Consider the following 24,082-nt stretch of genomic DNA (forward strand, 5'->3'; position numbering starts at 1 on the left):
GAGACCCGCGGGCAGCGATGGCGATGATGATGGCGCTGGTGAGCCCCGACCCGCCGGAGCGGCGGCGCGCCAGCGCGGAGTCCCCTCCCCGCGAGCGGAGCCGGGCCGGTGCCGCCTCCCGGCGAGCGGCGGGGGCGGGGACCGGTCGGTCAGGCGTGCGGCGAGCAGCAGCCGGACGCGAGTCGGCGCGCAGGCAGCCGGCGAGCGGAGAGCGTGGTGCCGCCCGCCGCGCCGGGCAGCATGGAGGCGGCGGACGGGGAGAAGGCGGGCAACGGCCACGCGGAGGGCCCGGCGGCGATGGCGGCGGCGGCGGAGGAGGAGCAGCGGGGCGGCGGCGGCGGCGGGCGGCTGCGGGGCTGCCGGGGCTTCCTGCGGCGCAACGCGGTGGTGGTGCTGACGGTGTCGGGGGTGGTGGCCGGCGTGGCGCTGGGCGCCGCCGTGCGCGGCGCGGCGCTGGGCCCGGCGCAGGTCGCCTACCTGGCCTTCCCGGGAGAGCTGCTGCTGCGGATGCTGCGCATGGTGATCCTGCCGCTGGTGGTCTGCAGCCTGGTGTCGGGGGCCGCCAGCCTGGACACCCGCTCGCTCGGCCGCCTGGGAGGCATCGCCCTCGCCTATTTCCTGGGCACCACGTTGCTGGCCTCCGGCCTCGCCGTCGCCCTCGGCTTCATCGTCCGCCCCGGCGCCGGCGCCCCCGGCCTCAACGCCCCCGCGCTGGAGCTGCCGGGCGCCTTGCACACCAGGAAGGAGACGGTGGACTCCTTCCTCGACCTCGTCAGGTGAGGCCGCCTTGTTCCCCCCCCCCACCTCCTCCCTCCCTCCCTCCCGCCATCCGCTGGAGGATGATGACAGACCCGGCCGTGTTGCATGCTGCAGCGGGTGGCTGAGGAACCCCCCCTCTCCCTCCTCCTCCTTCTCATTCTCCTCCTCCTTCTTCTTCTCCTCCTCCTCCTCCTCCTCCTGGCTTCTCCAGAGGCGCTGCTTTCTGCCCAGATACCCGCAGCCCAGTCAGGGTTAGGTCTGTGTGGTGCTTTACCTCTCCCCCCTGTATTTTTCATTTTGGCTGGGTGGCTGCGAGGATGAGTCGAGGCTTGCTTGGAGCTCTGGGTGCCTGGGCCCATTGTTGGTCCCACCTGGAGGGAGAGCAGCTCCTGGGTGCTTGCTGCAGGGCAGGGATGGCCTTGCCTGGCACCTTACCCTGCCCCGCTGCCTGTTGTTGCCCGTCTCCCACGGGCAGGGCAGGGCAGGGCAGGGCAGCTCTCCCCATCCCTCACATGCACTTTTTTCCTTTGTTCTGCCGCTCTTTACTCAGTGTGCTCACACACATGCCAACCTGCCTCTTACAGTGCTCTCCCATAGACGCGGGAATGGAAATGCAACACTGTATTTCCGTCGAGGACGTACCCTAAACGTATGCTGGCATGAGGACACCCTGTATACTCGTAAGCTTCCCATCCCACCTCTGCACCTTGCAAAGACAAGACTTATATTCCCCAAAACTACCTGGAAGCAAGATTTCCGCTTCTAAACAGTTCGTAGTCTTTTTGCTTTATCCTTATTCCTCTTTGTAAAGTTGCAGACTTCACCTTTTTTTTTTCTCAGAGCCCATGTCTTCTTGAGATCTGTCTAGCTCTTTAAATAAGAGAGGAACACTTACACAAACAAGCCAAACATCCAGTGAGCTTTTTGAGTATCGGACTTCCAACTGCAGTCTCTTGTGTTTTGATGAATCCTGGTGCAGAACCCCAGATGTGAACAGCTGATGTGTTTTGTTATCCGTGGTTTGACCCTGCCACTTTTTCACACCTGAGTTGTGTTGAGTGGTCATGGAAAAGTGTATTACAGGTGCCTGAGAAAAGCAGTGGAATGAAGAAAGACTGGGGAGCGGCAGCTAGGTCTTTCCCAGTGAGCGTAGCTGCAGAAGTGATGGGAAATGATAGTGCATCAGCAGGGAGCGTGGAGGTTTCTTGAAACATTGGAAGATGAACGGCTTTGGAGGTGGCAGATCTTACCAGTATGCCAACAGAAGAGTAAGGGAGGTGACCTGGGTACCAGCAAAGTGATTGGAGAGTTGTGAGTATCTTGATAATTACAAAGCCGAGTGGGAGGTGTTTATTTAGATCATTTGCTCAGCTTTTATGAGTTCAATTTTTCAGCTGAGGGACTTTTTCACTGTGCCTGGGTAAATGGATGTGGTAACAAAGATAAAAAGTTTCTAAAAAAAAAAACCACCCCAAAACTGTATGTACAAGTTCATGTTAATGTCCTTTTCTCCCCCAGAGAGAAGTGTGTTCCATTCGGACAGAAAGTAAGTCTGCCTTGTCCTATTGGCAACCATGTACTTCATGTCCTCAGCTCACCTCTTAAGGACTAACAATTAAGGACTTCTCTTAAGGACCATCAATTCCTGTCAGCGCACGTTAAGAAATAATAACAGGACAGTGGGAGTAGGTGGGCTGGCTGTGAAAGTGACTTGGAGTTGAATGGAAGCATAGGCATGTGAAGGAAAATGGGAAAAAAAAAAAAAGGAGTCGACACAACTAGGAGAGTTGCGAAGACAACTGTAGCTGTGGCTGCCCCTGGTGCATCCTGGTGTGGCTGCTGTAGCTGGTGTTTCATTCCTGTGATACCATGCAGCACGGAGTAGGAGGTAGCTGAGAAACAGGGCAGGGATGCTCCAGTGAGCTTCAGGCTGTGGGTAACATCTGTGAAGTTGGGAGCAGAAGGCTGCAGAGCGGTTTCCTCCTGGGAAATGAGAGGCCAAGGGCTTTCCCCCAATGCATGTACAGTGGGCTGTGAATTTGGCTTCTTCTTGCTGGTGCAGCCACGTTGTTGACTAGTCCGGTTGTCACAGCAGCGACAAAGAAATCCAGTCCAGAAAAGCTGTGTTTGGACACAGCCGTCACGAAAACTCCCAGTCTTAGCACAAATGGCTGACAGACCCAGGGATGGAGTGAGTTTTGTGATTTTTCTGGAAATAATATCTCTCTCCCTCTGCCTTTTAATTTAATTTTTAAGGGTTTTTTTAACTGTTCTTGAAAGCATGGATGTTCTGGTTTGAGCATAGATCTCGGTCCCTGCTGTGGTGGAAGGTACCAGGTAACTTTGTCTTCAGTTAATGAAGCTGTGAGTCTATAGGGCCTGGAGGGCTGAAACCGTTGCCTTCAGTGTCGATGGGTCTTGCAGCATCCTGCTCTTTGCTCTTCTTTTTCTGTCTTTTGGTCATGAAACTTTCTATTAGACGCAAGAAAACTTTGGTTTCAGTTGTGTCATGAGACTGGCTGTGTCCTTCAAGGCTTCACTGCTCAGTTTCAGATAAAAGGTAAAAATGAGGCACTAATGGGTAAACTGAGTCCCCCTACAGCACTGAAAGCAGATGTAAAACGTGGCCCAAGGAGGAAACATCGAAGAGGAAATCGCAGCTGTGAGTCAGTGTTTGCTGTGGCTTCTGCTGATCCCTTCTGCTTTTGGGAAGCGTATTAGTTAATGACCAAAGACTTGTTTTCCATTGTCACAGTGATGTCTGGAGGCCAGCTTAATTCTTGGTGGTTGTTTTCTATTTCCAAGTCTAGAGCTTCCACACAAACATGCACCTATGCATGCAGACACGATCTCTGGAAAAGAGATTTATCTTGGGCTTTGGTAGCAAATGAATGATGACTCACTGGTGAACTGAAATGCTGTCTCTGTTTTGTTTTGTTCATTGACCATAACCTCTGGGTCTAATCTGTCTGTCTTCTTCTGGCTGGAGATGGTGAAGCACCCTCCTGGTTTCCCTTCTGGCAAGTACAGGAGGCAAGCCTCGAGTGTGCCTGGCCAGGGCTTAGGCATGCTGTCCTCTGCCCCAGGATGTGGGGTGGGGACAGCAGAGCTGTCCTGAAGGTGCCTTTGTGCCCCGCAGCAGGAATGCTGATGGCCCATCTCATGTCATCCCATCTCATCTCAGGTCTGTGATGCAGGCAGCTCTTTGGAGCTCCCTAAAAGATGAGCATTGCCGAAGGCAGGGAGAGGCTGCTGCTCAGTGATCATGGGAGGGATTCGGCAAGTGCAGAGGTGCTTCCACAAGGCTGATGGCTTAAAAAAATCCCACAAACCCACAACAAAAAGTGGGGTGTGCTCTGAACCCAAGGAGAGATTTCCTTAACTGTCCCATGTCAATGAAGAAGGACAGGCTTCTCCAGAGCACCTAGTTCAGACTCTTACATTAAGCCAGGCTCTGGAGCACTCTTACTCCATGCTATCTTAGCTGAAAGATGAACCTTGTGAACATCTCCAGAGCATCTGGCATGGAGAGCAGCTTGGTTGTACCAAATAGGTGAGCGCTGAGTGCCAGCAGAAGATGAGGAGAGTGAAGGGAAATTTTAGAATTTCTGGTTTCATCTCTTACTTGTTTGTTTGATGGAGAAGGCAAAGCAATGGAGAATAAAGAGCACTTGTCAGCTTGGCTATGAAGTGGGTGGCAGGTGGAGGCAGAAGCTAGCTGTGATGTGGTGGGCTCTGGGGCTCAGCACCCACCTGGGTAGGTGACATTGCAGAGCCAGCTTGGCTCTGATCGCACTAGGTGTCTAACCAGGGAGAAGCAGGTGAGGAGGAGCGAGATGATCACAAGGAGGTGACTCCAGCCACCAGCTAACAGAGCCCACCTATAGCTTGTTGGAAAGCGGCTGAAACAGCACGATCAAGCGTTTTGCAAGAATCTATTGATTTGTTAACACTTTTGATGGGCAATTGACAAGACTGCATGTTTTGATAAGGTCAGAGTTTTGGTTTAGCTCTGATTTATATTTGCCGATTCAATAAAATAAAACAGTTTCACAGGAACCTATTGATCTTCTCAAAATTTCCAACAGCAGGTGATCCTGGCATTTCATTTCAGTGAGGTCAATGTTTTCTACTTAAGTAGAAAATCTCAATCATCAAAAAGGAACATTTCAACAAAATATTTTAGTGGCAAAAAAGGTCTGGAACAGGTCTTCTTTGCCCAATTTTGGGATGAAAACATGTTTTGAAAGTGTGGAATTGACATTGGGAGGGGAATTCTGGTTTTAATCCAGCTCTAGCTGTAACACTCTGAGGAGGGAAGGAGGTAGTAGCATCATCCACTTTTTACAGGAAGGGTACGCAGAGATCCAGGGGTTGATCCCGAGCAGTAAGGCCAGAGTTTCTCAGGTTGCCAGGCAAGTCTGCAAAAGCAGTTTAACTTACTGCTTCTCACTGCCCTTTCTGTCTGTCTGCCAGAGGCTACCAGCTGTGCTGCCAAAGAGAATACCCACGGCGCCGTCGGCAAGCCCGTGCGTTGGCCCCGAGTGCCTTCGGAGCTGGAGGGAAGGCAGGCATGAGCTTGAGCGCAGGGAGAAGCATCAGTCGCGTTTTGCTGGCTGGGCTGCAGAGCAGATGGCCAGGGTGGGCTGTGGGGTCCAGAGCACTCATGCGGTGACACTCGCTTAGGCACCAGTCGCTCCAGTAGTGCTTGTTTCTTACAGCTTTGGTCTTCCCAGTGAGTCACTCAAAAGCAGCAGCCATGAAGGCTGTCTCTGAAATCCCAGTGTGGAAGGAGAGCAAGGAAAGAAGAGAGGAGGGAGAGATACCACCTTGGTAGTGATAAATAGAATAAGAAGTGGCTGGGGAACAGCTGCAGTTACGCCAGCAACAGGTCCCCGAGATAGGCTAACCACTGGGTTTCGTAGCTGGATGGCTAGCTCTTAACTCCGGGGTGTCCTCAGAAAAAAGAGAAGTAGTAAATGTTACCATCCACCTTTGCTTGTGTCATTTTCTGAGCCTGGATCCTCTCTTGAAATACAGGGATTGTAGAAAGAACTCAATGCATGTGCCTGCACTGCCTGGTGGGTTTTTTTTTTAGGAAGCCTCTGAATATTTCTGCTCCTTTCTTTTGTTCTTTGTTCGTTATGTTTTATTTTCCAAGCAACAAAGATGCAGACTGGACTGTTAAGGCAAAAAAGTACCAAATATCTGCTATAAGTAAATGCGTTTTCGAGTTTCTCTGTGTTAAAGCTCGTAAATATGTACATGTCCAGGGCATGTGTTGCGCATCCACGTACATATCAAAAAAACAGATGGGAAAAATAGTTGTGTGAGATTGAATGAAAATCTTGGGACAGAAAGAAAACTGAAGGTACTGGAGCAATTCAAACTGGGCTTTGGCAGGTTGCCACAGATGGCAATAAAATTGCTCTCAGTGGACTCTTACCATTGAGAACACTTCATTGAAAACCAAGAGATAACACAGCCCAGAATAATTTTTTTTTTCTAGGTTTCCTCACAAAAATATGTTTTCCGGCAGCAAAGTTTTTGGCTTCAGAAGTGGAACCTTTTTGTAAGAAGCAATGCAAGAGGAACGCGTAGTATTTTAGAGTTTCATTCTGCTTGCCTGGATTTCTCTTCATGCTTTTGCTGCCAGGTCAAAGTGGTTTGCAGAGCTCTAGCAAAAGAATTGTTTAGAAACAGTTATTACTAGTAATCCCTTATGTATGCAATAAAGGAGTTCCTGTGCCATCCTTATCCTACTGGTGGAAAGATACAGAGTAAGGAAGAGAGGATTGCCCGTAATATCAAAATTGAGAAGAATGGGAGCTACAGCCCCTTCTTGCTCCCTTACAGCTCCAGGTTTCCTTAGTCATCTAGGATTCCTAGTAGCGGATGCCACAGCTGCACTAAGATTACTGTTACAGCAAAGAGAGAGTGAGACCTTCCGGCTAAATTTGATTAGGGAAGTAATGGTCCCTTCTTGCCTGGTGGGAGCAGCTTTTCACTGGAGAAAAGGAAAAAGCTGCATTTATCCGGCTGTGCATGGGGAGGTGGAGCAATGAGTACAGTATTCAAACAGAAAGTATTCAGACCCTGAAACTCCCACCCTTGGTGCTGCTGGTTTCTCGTTCCTATTTTGAGAGGATCCGAGATGGATGCTTTCTCACACTGTGTGTTGCGCAGGTATGTGGAGGTTTCCTGGCTCAGCCCAGCTGCCGTTCCAGCCCCAGGACACGGCTGTCACCCTTGTCAGCTGTCCGATGGATTTCTGACTTTTTTTTTTTTTTCAGGCTGTCTGCATGATTTGTAACAGGCAGAGAGAGACCTTCCTGCCCGGTGCTTGGTGAGGGGACTAAAGTCTTTCTACCACCTACTTCACCTTTACACCACAAAGGCAGTCATGTCCGTGCATGGGTGATCCCTCCCTCTCTATGGAGCGAGGTCCAGGCAGCAGTGGAGCACCTGGGTGCGTGCAGCACGTCTGCCCCCCTGCCGTAACATCATGCATCACTGGCTCATCTCATGCTTGCCACATACAGCAAGTTTCGGCTCTCTGCATCATGGGGCCAAGGCTGCCTGATCCCAGACCTCCGCGCTGGGCTCCTCATCACCAGAGTCAGGGTTTCCTCAGCAGCGTGCTCTTTTGATAGCCCACACCTGCTCCGAAAAGGCAACTGTGTCCTCTCACCTGGGGCATAGCAGTGGCAGGCATGGAGACATTAGAAACAGCAGCAATAGTCAGCAATCCAGTGATAGAATTGTGGTGATTTCTTTAAATCCTGTGTTCGCATCTGGTACAGGCTTTCAAAGCGGAAAAAAACCCTTCAAGATTTGGTTTGTGCGGAAAAAATGACTGGCAGGCACCCACATTTAATTTGCATGCCCAATTACCCAGCTCATCAGCTTTGCCGTTCACTGGTTCATCCGGATGGGAGAGATGTTTGGGTTTCCCCGTGCGACTCCTCTGCTTGGGCTTGGGGACACGGCGAACACCAGCTCTCAGGGACTGGGTCTGGGTTTCTGTGGTGGGTGAACTTTGCCTTGCCGCGCGTGATGAGTGGAGTCTGCAGGCACAAGCACATGATGAGCCCAGGCAGGTCACCAGCCAGCTTTTGGCTTCTCGCTGGAGCACGCAGCATCCTGACATGTTTTTTTTTTTAGACGGTACTGTGGTGTTCTTCCACAAATCCATCTGAAGTTAAAAACCTGCGGTCGGACCCACCCGTAATTAAAGCTTAATTTAATTTGCACGCTGACTGATCTTGGGTGAGCGATGAGTGTAGTCTGTGCAGAACTCGTGCCTCTGGGACAAGCCATTTATTTGTTGGTTGCTTTTTATGACCTGACACGTCTTGTTCACAAATGTCAGGATTTGAAACAAAGAGGAACAAAACATTATTTTACATGTTGTTGGGAATTTGCAGTCAGGTGTACTTAGAAGTTGGTTTAAACAAAACACACAGCTCCTTCTGAGCTGCTGAATTAAGATGTAAATTTTTTAGTTGGTGGATCGTCAGCAGTGCTCTTTGCTGTCCTCAGAGTCACACACAGAATCACAGAATGTTAGAGATTGGAAGGGACTTCAAAGGATCATCTAGTCCAATCCCCCTGCCAGAGCAGGACCACCTAGATCAGATCACACAAGAGCGCGTCCAGGCGGGTTTTGAACATCGCCAGAGAAGGAGATGAGTCAAGTCCTGTGACTGGCACTCCGAGGATACAGAAGAGTGACTGCTATATGCTTGTATTTGAATAGCTTTAGTGCTGTCACGCTCGAAACAAGAACCTGCCCCTTGCCTTGCTGTAGCAGGGCTGCTGGCATCACTCAAGTATGTGCTTTAAGTATATGCTTGGAGTTAAGTTAGTGTTTAATTACTGAGGCCCGTGCCTGACATACCGTGTAAATTACGGAGGGTTTGGTTTCTTGGCCACATTTAAACATTGGAGAACCATATTGTTTAAGCTTTAGGATTGCTTCCTTTGGCTTTGTTTCATCAAGATGGAAAAGCCGCTTTATTTTATTTTTTTTTTTAAAAGTAATTTGATTTCTGTTTGGTTTTCAGTCTTTTTTCATCTCTTTGCTTCTTCAAAATCCAGTCAATTCTTTTTTTAAAGGAGTAATCATCCTGCTATGAAAGGTTGAAATATTGTTTTCCCAACATGTTTTCTTTTTTTTGGTTAAAACTGTGCACTGAGCTGGGCCCATTTGTATATGTGATGTTTTACTCCTGATAACAGTAAGTTTGCTTTTACTTTGAGGTTTTTATCCAGCTGTGCAAGAATTGATGCACGTTAACTGTTCTGTTGATCTTATTTGATTAATTCTTAAGCATCTTTGTGGAGTTAGAGCTTGCTCTCCTACTTTCAGACAGCCAGCTGTATTGTCAGATTTTAAGGAGAAACAGTTGCTGTTTCTTTCATGTTCAGTGGAACGTATACTCCAGACGCCAAATTATTCTTAGAGCAATTTGGCTTTTGGAGCTGCCTCCTAATACACTTGTAATGCAACAGAAAGAGAGAGGCTGAGGTAGTTCACAGCAGCCACTTGTTTGATGAAGGTCGGTGTACTTTACTTTGCTGCCAAGGCTGTGGGAAAACCCTCACTGTGCAGGCAGGATAGAGGAGCTATGCAATGGAAAAGACCGAAGTCCTTATCTGTGCCATATCTTGATCTCCCTCTTGCTTTCAAAGATTTGACTCTGCTGCTCCATTTCTTGCTGTGGTTCGGATTTGCGTTTTCCATGTCTTTCATGGAATTATCACAACTGAAAGCCTGGTTTAAAATCGTGTTTGCCGGGGTAACTACAGCAGAAATTCAGGGGGAGATTAGCAGGGCACAGCCTGGAGGTAGCTGCAGCTTCCTCGGAGCAGCACCAGGAGCAAAGGATGGGCAGCAGCTCCCCAAATGTGTTTTGTTGCAGTTAACTGGCTTTGAAAGGTCTTTTGTTTCCTTACCATAAGAGTTGCCATGCCTCCTTAATGCATTCGGCTGGCAGTGTTTTCAGTTGGTAAGTACCCCTAGCCTTCCTGCCCTCCCCAGCTGGGGTCCTCCCATGACCCCAGAGATCAGCTTTTATTCCTATTTTGCTTTTCGACATGGCAAAAAAAGCTGCCATTTGGCTAGAGGAACACGTGTTTTTTGCCCACCATAAGGAGAGAAAGCAAGTATAGCTTTAAAAACAACTATAAAATACAAGAAGCAACTTTTTCCTTATGTGGTCCAGTTAACTGATTTTCCTGTCCTCGTTGCTTCATAGATGCACATACACACAGAGTGCCCAGTAGAAGTGTATGTCGCTCTGCATGCTGTCCTTTTTGCACAAACCTGGTGCTTGATTTACATTTCTGTATGAATGCACTACTCAATTCAGATGTTGCAGCTTTCCATATGAGTTGCTTCAACTTTCATCTGTGCTGTTTAACCACTTAAGCCCCTTGCAGACAGCCCTGGCCCATGACATTGTTCTGCTTTACCTGGGTGCTCAGGGAAGCTGACCTCGCTGTGTTGAAGGATTGAGCCCTTCTCTTAAATGGATTGTGCTGATTAGATTGTCCTTCATGCTGATGCTGTGAGCAAAGTGTAATCCCATCAGTCATGTTAAAAATCTGCCTGACCCTGGAGGCCATAAGCTGCTGCAGCAGCTGCTGTGGCTAAGCCAGTTTCTGTAGCCACTGGCTGATGGGTGTGTGTAACTAGTATCGTGCCCGATTGCCTCTGGTGTCCCTATCCAATTAGTTAGGTGTGGCAGAAAAGGAGGGACCTTTTTATGTGAGCAAAAGAAGATGGCATTCACACCTCTGGAGATGTAGCAAGACATCTGCTTTGTACTGCTGGAGTATCTTCTGTAGTACGTACCTCACTAAGGCCAATATGCTTGCCTTTGCAAAAGGAATTCATTTTCTGTGAGTAAAACACCTTGGTGCGTTCGATTTAGAAGTTCTACAAGAAATATTTCATTTTCTTGTTTGTATTTACAGAAACCTGTTTCCTGCAAATCTTGTTGCTGCAGCTTTCCAAACGGTAAGATATGTATGGACTTTGGATATGAGCTACAGTGCACAGACAGACCCAGAGACTGCTCTTTTTCAAAAAGGACTAGAAAGATGGTGTAGAAAATACCAAAAGTTAATTTACTTGTAGTGGGTGGGATTTTTAAAAGCACCTGACGTAATCAGACATACAACTTCTGTGGAAAAGGGTTTAATTTTGAAAAATACTCCTTAAACAAAAGCATATTTGTAGCCTGTGTTTTGTACTTCCACCAAAAACGTTCTTTAAACTTTTATACTTTGAGTGCCATGTTGGGCAGCAGTGGCAACTCTGCTTTGTGCCAGGCTGCTCAATGCCTTGCGGGAGCTGGGAAACCCTTGGGTACATAGTTTGGAGCTGGGCTCAGAACAGACAAGGCTAAATGCTTTTAGGCTCCCACGTGTATAAGCATTACCTGTTACCTGATGCTTTTATTCAGTATTTTCCATTGTATCCCTTGCTGGCTTAATTGCTCAGCCTGGCTTCTCTTCCAACAGAGGACTAAGTGTGGTAGGATGATAACTGGCACCAGAACATAGTGTGGTTTAAACTGATGGACAGGAGCTGTGGGGCTCCAAGAAGATTTTGATTTATTTTTATTGCTAATTTTAGATGTCAGGATAGACACTGTTGAGAACATTGCTATGGGGCAGAGTGATTCTTTATGATACAGGAGCAGAAGAATAGTTTTTGCCTTCATGGTATTCTGTGGGTTTGCTTTTGTATCAGAAACAAGGTCAAACTCTTAAAATCAAGTTCTGTTTTGGGTGTGTATTAATAGAGTACAAGTCAATATGCCATAAATAAAAATAGGAGCAGTACAAAAATATCATTAAGAAAAGGATATTCTGTGATACCTCGAGTGTCAGGGTTCTATATGTTCAGGGATGAAATAAAAAGTCCTTCTTTCCTCTGCACTGCTGTTGTCACAGATAATTGGCAAGCTTTTACTTGCCCTATTTTATATCTAAAGAAAACAAGCCCAAAGAAGTGCCCTGCTTCTGCACAGTATCTAGCTTGTTTATCAAAGTAAACTGTTGCCCTAGATTTTAGATATTTTACTGACAATTTTAATGCTTGCCTCACCATTTCTAACAGTGAAACAGCGCGAGCACCACTTGCCTTCTGCAGGAGCCAGTGCGACAGCATGGTGTGTGAGCAAGAGCAAGGTGGAAGAAAAGGGAATTCCTCAGCTGCTACCCAAACCTGGGAGCTCAGGGGGACACAGAGCACTTCTCTGTTGCCACATGGGGAAGGAGCTGCATATGCTGTCACTCCCTCTTCTTGCACAGGACAGGCTCGTTAGTCTGCACAGTATGGTCTCCAGAAAAACTCTTCCTAACAGTAATCTCCTTGTGAAATGCTAGATGATATAGTCAGATTGATGATCTAATTGGCAAGTGCTGTAGTTTTATTTGTTCCTTTTTTGTTTCTTACCTGCAGTATGCAACAGAATATAAGATACTGCGCAGAAACACTACCTCTGGAAATGTCACGTTGGAAAAGGTAAGTTCACTTCTTAGGTTTTTATACAGATGCTTGTCAACCGTAATATTTGACTGCTTCACAGTCATTAATCCTTTCCAGCAGTCATTGGAAAGAAACAAGTACTTTTCTTTGCCTGGAGACACACACAAGCCAGATGAGTTACCCATAGTCACACAAGAAAGCTATGATGGATAGGAGAGTTGGGCTCAACTGATCTGACCCTTGAGACCTTATTTTTAGGCCATGCTTCCTTAGACCTGATCTCACTTTATCTAAATTTTGACTAGGCACTCTGCCTAATGTTTCTAAATAACTTTCTGTAGACTTGGAATTAAATAGCAATCAGGCTGGCTGAATATGTTCCTTAAATATTACTCTTCATTAACAATTTGGAGAGAATGAGCTTTTTTTCTACTACCCAAGGCTCTTTAAAAAAAAAAAGAGGTTAGTTGAGAACTTTTTCTTGTTGCCATGCTGCTGAAATTTTCTTTGAAGCAGTAGCAAGTGACCTGAAGGAGTAAAAATTATACATAGAACATTGCAAATAGGCCGCTGTTGCAATGGTGTGAAAAAGAAAACTAATTTGCAGGTGTAGCTGGGGTAGTGTGTTATCTTCCATGTGTAGCTCTTACAACTTCCAGAGATGCTCTGTATCCCATTGTGTGGCATCTCTCCTGCAGCACGGGGCGATCAAACATCTTTATTATTGGCCAGAGCCAACATACTGCCAGTCCAGCAACAAATACTGTTGTCTTACAGGCAACGTGCTATGAAACAGACCCAGTATCCCAGCCTGTGATGTGTCACCTCACTCCAAATGAAGTATCTCATGTGCTTTCATGGGATTTTGGGGAGACAGCTCTGAGACTGGAAGTTACTTTCAGCGTTATTTTCTATTTCTCAGGCTCATTCTGAATATCTAAGATCCGTATCGGGTGTTGGGTTACTCTATTTTTAATATGATTTGAATGTCCCTAGGGCAAGAGACTTGTGATGTTTGTATTTGTCACGAAAGGGCTCAGCTAGGGCTTGCCCACCAGTTTGTAAAACCATCAAGGAAAAAGCAGTTTATGCTCATCCAGAGGGACTCTGAAGCGTATCCCTGAGTGCAGGAAGTACTGGCCTCATTACCTTCTCCTCGCCACACGTGGTACCTGAGCAGGCAATGCAGAACACTGTGTTTCTGAACTCTGCTTTCGGCTGATGGGCTGAACTTTCACCAGCCCCAGGGTGACAGGTGACTTGGATGGCACAAGAACTGAGCAGGCAAAAAATCAACCCTTGCCTAGAAGCCTGCTGTCACACAGTGAGCGGTTTCACTGGGGAAGAAGGCAGCTCGTGCCTGTAGATTGCATTAGCTCAGAGCTACCCTCACCCCAACTGACACAGATGCACGGCAATGACTGCAGAAGGGCCATGTGATCCCAGAAGAGCACTTAGTCTTCTCATGCCATTACATCCTCAGGCAGTAGTACGTGCCCATGCAGCCTTGTGCTGCTGAAAACCAAGTTCAGTATGGAAGTCTGTAACAATGTGCACTTAGACATGTATGTTTTTTTGTAGAGTTATTCTTCATCTAAGCAGAGGTAAATGAGAGGTGAATAAGACTCTTCTTACTCATCTTCAGTGTCAAGTTTGATGGGGGCTCCTTGGTAGCCAAGCACGGATCAGGGCCAGCCATATCCATTGGACATAGGCTTGGCTGTCAAGTATATTTTTAATGCTTGTTCAAAGCCATCACTCTTCCTCAAGAGATAAGAATGTAACTTTTGGCAGTTTAAAATGTGAGATTCTTTTTCAGTTTTCTTCTTTCCTTTTCCCACTTATCAGACTCCTGCTTGATGCAATGTCAGAGAAGGCATTCTGAATTTGTTACTGGTGCCTGTTTTTGCCAGTGGTTATGATGTAAAGGTTATTTCCACTATTATTTTTCCAAAACTTTTATTCAGTTGTTGGAGCAAAACCAGAGCTGAGCTTCTTTAATTCCAGAAGACGCCCTACTGTCTCTAGGAAGGAGTGGACCAAATAAAAAGAAAGCATCATCTCCGTTTCGTTAGCTCAGCTTCATTATTGGTCTGACCATATTATTTATGGATAGATGAGGATTAAGTTTGGAAAGGAAGAGTGTGATTTTTGGATAATACATAGTATAAATATGATAGCGATAGAAGTTGGGTTCCAGGGAAACAAGAAGGTATTCCTATCTAATGTTTTCTTTCATCAGCAGAATATTTGATTGAAGAGGAGAAATGTTTTCCTTCTACTTTCCATATGAATAGTGTAGAGGAAAATTTTCCATTGATTGTATTTCCCCGTCGCCCCACGCTGGTTAATAGGCCTTGTCTTCTCTTGCCACTAACATGAATAGTGGGGCACGTAGATGTCTGCTCAGCCACGTTGTTTTTGTTGTTTCACGTGCTCCTCTCATGTTTACCTAGCTTTTATGGCTACATCCTCCCTGTCTTTTCGGCAGCAAGGCTTCCTGGGGCACGGACTATCTCAATTCCTCATCTGCAGCATGGGGAGGCCATGGGGGACTCTGAGTTCCTTTTGTGGCAGCAGTCAAAATACACAAACTGGTGATTGCTCTTCTTCCTCACATCACATGGCTGCATTTTCTTTTCAGCCACCTACTACTGGGGCAGCTCAATGTCAGCAGTTGTTTCCTTGATAAGCATTTTATTTCAAGAGCTAAAAAAACAATAGGATCTTAAGAGAGATTCAAGGACCAGGAGAGCTCCATGAATCTTCCTACCAGAACACATAATTTCAAGCAAACAATAACGGATCTCACAGTTTATCCAGGAACAAATCTCTCATTAAAGCTCTTTTTGTTTGGTGTCCACAATGCTGCTTGGTTTGGCAGCTCCTTTGGGGTGATGCACTCTTCTGTTAGAGTACAAAAAGGCCGTTCAGCATCTGCCAGTTTTTGAGGCTGGGATTGAGAGGATCTTCCGCTGAGGATTTATTGCTGGACGCTTTCCGTATTGTGCTGCAAGGAGGTGAAATTCCCTGAACACCGCAGATTGTCCCCTTGATTTGCAGGGGGCAGTTTCTTGCAGTGTTACTACTCCGTGCAAATGATGCACCTTCTGCCTACGTCTGCGTCGATGGGAGATGATGGTGAATGTTGTGTGTTGTGAAGAAATTGGCTCAAGAGGGAGAAAGGGAGAGCAAGACCTGAAAGAGATGGCAATGAATAGATGGAAAACAGCTAAGAACTTTTTGGTGGCTGTGCATAGAGTCCTCCCTCTGATCACCAAGAATTCAGGGGTCCCCAGATCACAAGAGCTAGACTTGAGTGACTAGTAAGTGTGAGCAGTTGGAAAACAGCAGCAGCAGTGATTGCAATGCCAGGAGCATGGTGGAGAGAAACATCTCTGAGAGTGAAAGAAGACTAAACTCCAGGTATTGTCATTCCGGAGAGGTATAGGGAAGTTGAAGGACAATTGGCCAATTTAGGCACAGTGGGCCACTGTGAAGGTTAAACAAAAAGTGAGAAGCCATCTGCGTCCTTACTGTAGCTGACTGGAGAGACTACTATCTCTTGCCCTCCTCTAGCTTCCCGAGAGCAAAATTTGGTAAGCCTTTGGCACCCATGACTCTGAAGAAGATGGAATGGCTTCTGCTTGTGTGAATGACGCTAGGAGAGCCCTGAACTTCTCAGGGGAGTGACCTTCCAAATTGAGCACTAGGAGCTCTGGCCCTGGTTCTCCTGTGTGCGCTATACAGCTGGTGGGAAGCTGAGCAATCCTCTTGCGGATGCAGTACATTGCTGCATCATTCCTGAGACTAGGTCTTTGAGAAACCCAGACGGCAGCAGGTTACTGGGCTTCAGGCTCACACTGCTGCGTTTAGTGAGTCGAGATCGAGAAGCAGATCTCCAGTAGAAGAAGTTTAAAGGGCAGAGAAGCTTTGCAAAACATCAGTATAAAGTAGTATAATGAAATTCCCTCCCAGTAACATCCAGGTCAGGATGCTGGGCACTTTCAGCAGCTTGAAACACTGAATTTCTGTTGCATAGCAAAGTTTGATATCTATTTTTTTCTGAATGAGAACTAAAACAAAAAAACATTCAATGGTTTCAGGATTTTTTTTTTTTTTTTGTGGAAAAAGTTTGGGCCCATTATGGTAAAATTCTGTTCCAAGCTGAACTTATTATTAGCCTCGTATCAAATGAACTTGGTATAAGATGTTATATTATAAAATAGTGAGTTGGAGGGAAAAAAAAAACCCCAAACAACCAAACCAAAACAAAAAAGTGAAAACTTGTGTCAAAATGAAAGTGTGTTGCATTCACTCCATGTGAATGAAGTAAGCATTTCTTTTCTGGTGTAAAAATGTTGACGTTTTGCCCAGGTTGACATTTCCTAGAGAAGGTTTTGGTTTTGATGAAATGACATGGCAGCATTATTTTACTGCATGTTCTTTCTGCTAATAAATTGGTCATAAAATTTGAGGCTTGTACATCGATTTGTACCTTGTTACTGGTAAATTGTCACTGAAATTTTGTTAGATTCTCTTTAGCCTTATAGTAAACCTTATTCTCCTACTCTAGAGTTATATTCTACCAACAGAAGTAGAAAAATAGAAAAACGTGTGCATGCCATGAACACAGACAGTTTATTCAATTAATAAGAGGGTGTCTTTTTTTTGTGTCTTAACTTTTGTAACTGTAAACGTTACGGCTTTTAAGCACACGAAACAGAATATAGATGAAACTATCCAGACAAAAAAGTGTTACTGTTTGTGGAGAAAACAGCACATTTCTTCCAACATCTCTGGAGATACACTGCCCCACTCTTAATATCCTCTTCGTGTTTTCAGTTCTTTCAATCGAAAATCAAATAAATACTGACAACTTAGCCCTGAATAAGCAACTACCATAAGAAAATTTGAGATCCTATATCTAATTATTTTGTAGCTAGCAAATAAAAAAGCTTCATTGTTTGTGAACACTTTTGTTAACAGCAGTTTAGCGTTCATGCTTTTGTGTATGATTTATATTTTATCCCCTTCCCTGCAGTACGTCGTTTCCACTTGCCACTGAGAGACAGTCCAGTTCAGCACTATACTTCCAGCAAAAATATCATCTCAAGCAGGCTGGTTTTATCAGATTTACCAGATCAGTATCCCAAGTTCTTTAGTCAATATTCATTCCAAGCTTTTAGCTCAGAATATATTTTTCTTTCCTAGTGTTGAGCTAGTGTCTACTTAAACTAGCCAGAAGGCCAAAACTTGTACACAAACATAATTTGTTTTAGAAGCTCTTCCAAATAAAACAACAATTTGAGCTTGTACTGCCAAAGGGGAAAAAAACCCCACAGTTTGTCAAAACAATTATATTTTTACATAGCCACAAGAACACTCAAACAGTTCTTATGATGCTACATTGCCAAACAAGATCCAGCTCTCTTTGAGAAACGAATCGTGAAGCACCAGCAAAGCAGACTTGCGAGTAGACTAGTTTTTGTCAATAGGTGGATCCCGTTTTTATCCTCTCGCTTTTGCCATGCAGCCACATGATTTCTGAGAAAGGGAACAGGTATTTCTTCTGTTCCCTCTGTATCTCCCATGGCTGACGTGGAGAGATGAATAAGCAGGTTTCATGATTTGCTGCCTTTCTTTGCACTGCTCCCCTCTTTCTGCTTCATAATACTGTTTGTTTTTTTCTCATGGTTTTCACCTTGGTATAAATATTGCACAAAAGTGATGGAATTGGCAGTTTCCAGTGAGCAGATTCCCGTCAGAGGTGTCAGGAAATAAGAGCATGTTTGGCACCAAACTACTGCAAGCCTCTTGCAGGTATGATTTGTTTAGGTGGTATAATTTCATAGTGCCAACAGTCAATGATGCTTGGTAGAATGAGCAGAGCTAGGAAGTCAGTATCACCAGTATCTGCCATTTATACCTGCGGTGTCTCCCGCACCCATCTCTTCCCTCATGGGGAAACAGGGAGGAAAGTTTCAGTGTTTTAACTGCACATGTGTGATTGGCGCCCATGCTGTTTTCCATCTGCAGTAGAGCTTGTCCTGAGTAAACTGGGGAGGTTTCCTGTTCAGGTCACTGAGGGCACATGGTATCGTATTGAAGGGCATGAGGGGAGGTAGCGACAGGCCCTTTTCTTCTCCCATGAATCCATGCCAGCTTATAACTAGGAAGGTTTGTATCTGGACTGCGTCCAGATCTTGTTTGGTTCTCTTCAACAAAATAGGTTCTGCCTTCCTAAAATAGGTTCTGCTTATTGATTTCAGATCGATTGGGCAGCAACAAAATGAGGTGACCCTTTTGTTGGGTTTTGTGCTGTCTCGTGTTTAACAAGCTGCCCTTTTTTGCCTCTGCAGATCCCTGTTGGTACTGAGATTGAAGGGATGAATATCCTGGGGCTGGTGCTGTTCTCTCTGGTTTTGGGAGTGGCGCTGAAAAAGCTTGGCCAGGAAGGGGAAGATCTGATTCGTTTCTTTAATTCATTCAATGAGGCAACTATGGTCTTGGTTTCCTGGATTATGTGGTAAGTGGGTGACTGCAGATACATCTGCAATACAATATTATGCTCTGTTCAGGAATCTCACCATTTATCCATCTCTCCCATTTTTCCTACCAGATCTCTCATCACAGCAAAAGTGAATGTCATGGTGTCACACGATGGGGTCTTTTACTCTTGCTTGTGCCCTGTAATTAGGCAGTCATGCATAGCTTAAGGTATCAGTCTGGAACACTTCAGAGGGGTGCTTAAAAATCCTCTCCAGGGCTCCTTTTTGATTAATTAGTGGGAAGAAGACTTTCTATTTCAAAGCAGCATAAACCCATGGCTAGCTGCCATCATGTGCCTAAAGGCACTGGCCTTGAATGAATAAAGGAGATGTAAGGAATATGGTCATGTGAAGGCCAGGGATGTTTATACTTGGAGTGCACTTGCAGATGCAGTGCGTAACTAAAATCATGTAGCTTCATGCCTTCATTTTTCTGTTGTTCAAAAGGTTTCTTGCGCTGACCTGAAAGATATTGGACGAGATCAGAAGATAGCCCACTCACTGGTATTGGTTTGAGAGAAACCCTGTTGAGTGCGTGAATACAGAGCCTCATCTGTCCACTTGCCTCAAAGGGTGATGGAGAACCTACGTCCCTTTGTATAGAAGGGAGGAACAGTCTCCAGGAATACGCTCTCCATCCTGCTGAAACAGTAGCGCTGGCTATTGTTTTGTCATTGTTATCAGCAGGGCCTGAGTTATGCAGTGGATGTTTAAATCTCTGTTCCTCTTCTAAGATCTCTTTTATTTTCTTGAGTGAAGCAGGAACTAACGTTACTAGCAGAGCAATCAACTGTTTGTTTCTTGTTTGTGCGTGCTTCTCCAGAGATGCTTCCCTTTTCCATTTCACATCCCTGAGAGTAGACATTTCAATCAATAAGGTTGATTGTTTATTTGGTCTCCTGCCTATTAGTGAGCAAATCCATTATTTCACTTTCTTCCCTGGAATCCAGATATGTTTATGGGGTGAACATTGCTCTGACAAGGCTTTTGGCACCAAAAAAAAGTCTGTATGTTAGGAACTAGAGCGCGCTGAACTTTCTCACTAGGCGAGAAACCAGCGTTGGAGGAGGCAGGCACCTGTAGAGAGCGGTTCAGGCCACTTAAGCTGGGGTAGGACCAGCCTCCTGACCGGGTTTTCTGTCAGGTAGGATCAGTCTGGGCCTCAGAGTAGTATCATGTCTGTTCTTGTGCAGCTGGGTGGGTCTGGGCTGCTCCTGTGAAACCAGCAGTACTAATATCTCATGGGCAAAAAAAACCCCATATTCATAAGGACAGCTAGCTAACCAATTTAAAGTGGGACCTTTCTCACTCCCTTTCCAAAGCTGTTGGAAAAGCTATAAGCTTACCTTAGCAGAGGTATTTTTTCTCCCTTTGTTCTGCATTTTTCATTCCTATTATTTTCCTCCCTCTAAGAAGTAGAAAGGTTTTAATAAAACACCTGATTTTACAGAGGCAGATCCCTGTGTTAGTTTCTGTCATATGGGATTGAAAAATCCAGAGTCTCAAAGCAGCTTAAGTCTTTTACTCTTGAGTATAATTGCTTGGACACTGAACACTGATAGGAGGCAGTTCTTGTATTCAGCTGATTACAGTGCTAGCACTTCAAGCCAATCAGTTGGTATATAATCCTTTACTTTGTGCATTGTTGGGACCACAGCTGACTCTTAACGCTGCAGCGCACCGTAGCTCTTACTTGTTCTCTTTCCTTACTTAAGGCTCTTGTGTCGACCTGGTATTTATTCAGAATCTGTTAAGCTGCATGTACTTCCCAAAGGATACTTTGGAATGGATGAAATTGTACTACCAACAGAAGAGGCAGCTTGAGCTCGTGTCTAGATGCATTCAACAGCCACTCGCCTGTTTAGCAGTGCTTTGGCCTCAACTTTTATTTCCTTCCTCTCCAGCCTCCCTCTTCAAGGGGAGGGATCCAGTCTTAGCTCTGAATCCAGTGTTCAGGCTTGCAGAGCTTGTGCAGGACCGAGGCTCAGCTGGATCTGGCTAATCGAGGTGCTCAGAAACGTCGTTGAAAGGCAGTACGTCACAGAATTAGCAGAGGGTAAGTGGGGAAGGCTTAACAGGCCCCCCTAGAGATATGGTGAAGGGAGGACAGAGAGAGGATGCTCACACTGATCTGGGACATAAGGAGGTGCTCTCTGCACAGAATAGAGTTGCTGCAGAACCGCTGAGGGAGAGGCAGGAAGAAGTGAGTGATCTGGGCAACCTTAAGACTTGCCCACTTTTCCGAATCTTTGCATGCTTAACCAAACCTTCTGAAGTTTGTCCTGGCTCCACAGATCAGCTTTTCTGACCATGGGCATTGGATTGGAGGGGAGAGTGGGAGAAAAAAAACATTCTTTATTCCTGAGATTACAGACAGATCTTCTGTAGTCATGTCTGTGCCTGGGGCAGGCTTTTAGAGAGCTGAGTGATCTTTTAGTATTTCTTAGTCTTAGAAGCAGAAATGGATGGAGCATGGACAGCGTCAGCAGAGGTACTCAGACACAGACATCCCAAGCAGAGCTTCAGAGGAGCTGACCCTGGGCCTGAAGTGGTTCCTGCAGTTTGTTTAATAGCTGTTGTGCTGTAGGTGCAAGGGCAATTCTGTCTTTGCAGGGCTGTTCCCAGTTGCGCTACTGGGGCAGAGGTGTGGCTGTGGCCCGCAGGTGGCCCTGCCCCTGGAGCGGATCCAAGTGTTTCTGACAAAAGAAACCTCAAACAAATGCTGACGTCGTAAGACGTGGCATGTTTCTAGATAGGAGGCATGGGAATGTACGTGTACGTGGCTGTTGGCTTGAGAGAAGCTCTGGAAGCCTGATCGTTTGACCTAGTCTTTTGTAGGCGAATAGCAGAGTTAATTGCTATCTTTGGCACGTGCATCAACAGCCTTTAGCTGAGCTCTCTGATATGGGAGTAGCTTTTTCTTTCCTACACTGAATATGTTTGTACCAAGTATGTCTACCATTTTAGTGACTTAACTTCATACTTCTGCACGAGAGTGTTAGAGAGGTCTTCCAAATTTGCTTAACCTGAGTGTGTGGTGAATAAGGCGCTACCCTTCAGTAGGGGCAGCATATTCTTTAGAAGAATGTTATCTCCAGGACAGAAAATGGCATGTTTTTCAAGGCTTTTTGTTTGTACTTCATGACAGACAGTATTTCTTCACACAGGTATGTGCCTATTGGCATTATGTTCCTTGTTGGGAGCAAGATTGTGGAAATGGAAGATATTGTTCTTCTGGTGACCAGTCTGGGAAAATATATCTTCGCCTCTATTCTGGGCCACTTCATCCATGGAGGAATCATTCTGCCACTTATTTATTTTGCATCCACACGTCAAAATCCATATCGTTTTCTCTTAGGACTTATCACACCATTTGCCACTGCTTTTGCCACTTCCTCCAGGTGAGTTTCTGTGCTTCTTTTGGGATTATAGCCTGGTTATATTTGTCACTGTAAACTGGTTATACCCCAACAGCAAACTGTGTTGAGTTTTAGGTGTGAAGATTGTCCCTGAGATTGCAAAAAGAGACTTCTGAGCGTAGAGAGTCTCACTGCTGTCAGCAGCCTGCCACGCAGCACATACTGACAATTAGCTGTTGAAAACAATTCCTCAAAACATTGACACTATAGTGTGAGGCTGAGTTGGAAATTTTGTAGGGAAATGGGAAAGTATTTGCCTTAAAAAGATCCTGCCAGCTGTCCTTTCAATTTTAAGTAAAGTGAGGGTCAGTAGCGAGGGACTTTGTCCTGAGAAGTTTAATTCTCCAAAGTCAGAAGGATCAGGAAGAAGTTTAGACTTAAATTTTGCAGGAGCAAAGCAGACTTACTAGCTAGTGTAAAGGGACTTAACATTATTGATTTGAAAGATCTGGCCTGGTCAGCTTTTATTTGTTATAACCAAACCATCAAGCATGTCATTTACACTTTTCTCGAGGCAAACACCTGATCGAATATCATAAATATATAAAATCATTTCAGGTCATCTCCAAAAGTAGATGCCTATCTGTCACAGGAGCTAAAGTACAGGAAGTAGGAGAGGGTTTATGAGTAAAACCATGTAATTTGTATTGCAAGAAATAAAACCAACAACCATTTTCAAATTTTATTATTTGTCTATTCATTTGGGAAAGTACTAGTACAACATTAACAGAGTTTGCTGTTGCATCTGTTGTGTTTATATTGGCACCTATTGGTGTATTTTTGTAGTTTGAGACTTGATCATTCCACATCCCCGTTAGGCTGCATACTGTGTTAAGTCATGAGTTCTTGCTTCTGAGAGATTAGAGTCCTTATCAGCTATTTCTGGATGGAAGCAGATTATGAAATACCACTGCTCAAGACCAACAAGGAGGATCTCTCATTGCTGTCATGACAGAGAGGAACTATAAAACAACATCGTTGTCTTGACAGTCCTGTCTGCAACATGTTAGGAACATGAAAGCCAGGAGACAGTGACTTTCCGTTCAGTGCACCCTGATGCTTTGTGTTTGATTTTTCCCCGTTCTGTTTCCAGCTCAGCCACTCTTCCATCAATGATCAAGTGTATTGAGGAGAACAATGGAGTCGACAAGAGGATCAGCAGGTTTATCCTTCCTATTGGAGCGACTGTAAACATGGATGGAGCTGCTATTTTCCAGTGCATGGCAGCTGTGTTTATTGCTCAGCTGAACAATGTCGACCTCAACCCTGGGCAAATCTTCACAATTCTGTAAGTTGCTTGCTATTGCAACCACATCCTTCTGGCCCCCAGACACATTCAAGCCTGTGGTCTCTTTGCTAATAGCTAGCAGTTTGCATTCCACATCTCTGACCTAAAGCTCGCAAACTGCCATGGAACATAATTATAGGGTGATTAAGGGATGGAGTCTTTCAAGCTTTATAAGATTTGCCAGAATCTCAATTTAATAAAAGGTGGAACCCAGGAGGGGTAATTGAATTCTGAAACAGGCTTTGAGCTGTTTAAAGCTGTTTCTCACATGAAATTCCTCTCCTTCCTTAAGCATCTCACTCCCCCACCCTCCACTCACCATTAAGCCGGGTAATTGAGGCATGCTGCTCTACCCAGAAGGCTACCCATGATTCTCCCTCTGGATGTCTTAGAAAATCCTCCTGCCAGCTCCTCAGTTCCTTATGTACTAATTTTGTACTAAAGACTCTGCTCCTGCTCACCTCTAGCCCCTCACTGTGCCAAGAAGCCATAGCTGTATCCACAAGCTGCCTCCTAGGGCTGGTTCCTGTCATTTTTTTTACCCTCTCTATCCAGGATTTAT

General features: G+C 45.5%; 1 protein-coding gene across 1 annotated transcript in view; it reads left to right on the forward strand.

Moving 5' to 3' along the window:
• Positions 1 to 240: 240 nt before the first annotated feature.
• SLC1A4 (solute carrier family 1 member 4) overlaps positions 241 to 24,082 on the forward strand; it is a 30,714-nt gene continuing 6,872 nt past the window's right edge. Inside the window, exons 1-6 of the mRNA XM_086631867.1 lie at positions 241 to 776; positions 10,741 to 10,783; positions 12,236 to 12,298; positions 18,625 to 18,791; positions 21,981 to 22,214; positions 23,326 to 23,520. Of these exons, the coding sequence (XP_086487993.1) occupies positions 241 to 776; positions 10,741 to 10,783; positions 12,236 to 12,298; positions 18,625 to 18,791; positions 21,981 to 22,214; positions 23,326 to 23,520 (1,238 nt within the window). The remainder of the gene's footprint in view (positions 777 to 10,740; positions 10,784 to 12,235; positions 12,299 to 18,624; positions 18,792 to 21,980; positions 22,215 to 23,325; positions 23,521 to 24,082) is intronic.

This window comes from Tauraco erythrolophus, chromosome 2 (assembly GCF_009769465.1).
Source record: "Tauraco erythrolophus isolate bTauEry1 chromosome 2, bTauEry1.pri, whole genome shotgun sequence".
In the NCBI taxonomy this organism is placed as follows: domain Eukaryota; kingdom Metazoa; phylum Chordata; class Aves; order Musophagiformes; family Musophagidae; genus Tauraco; species Tauraco erythrolophus.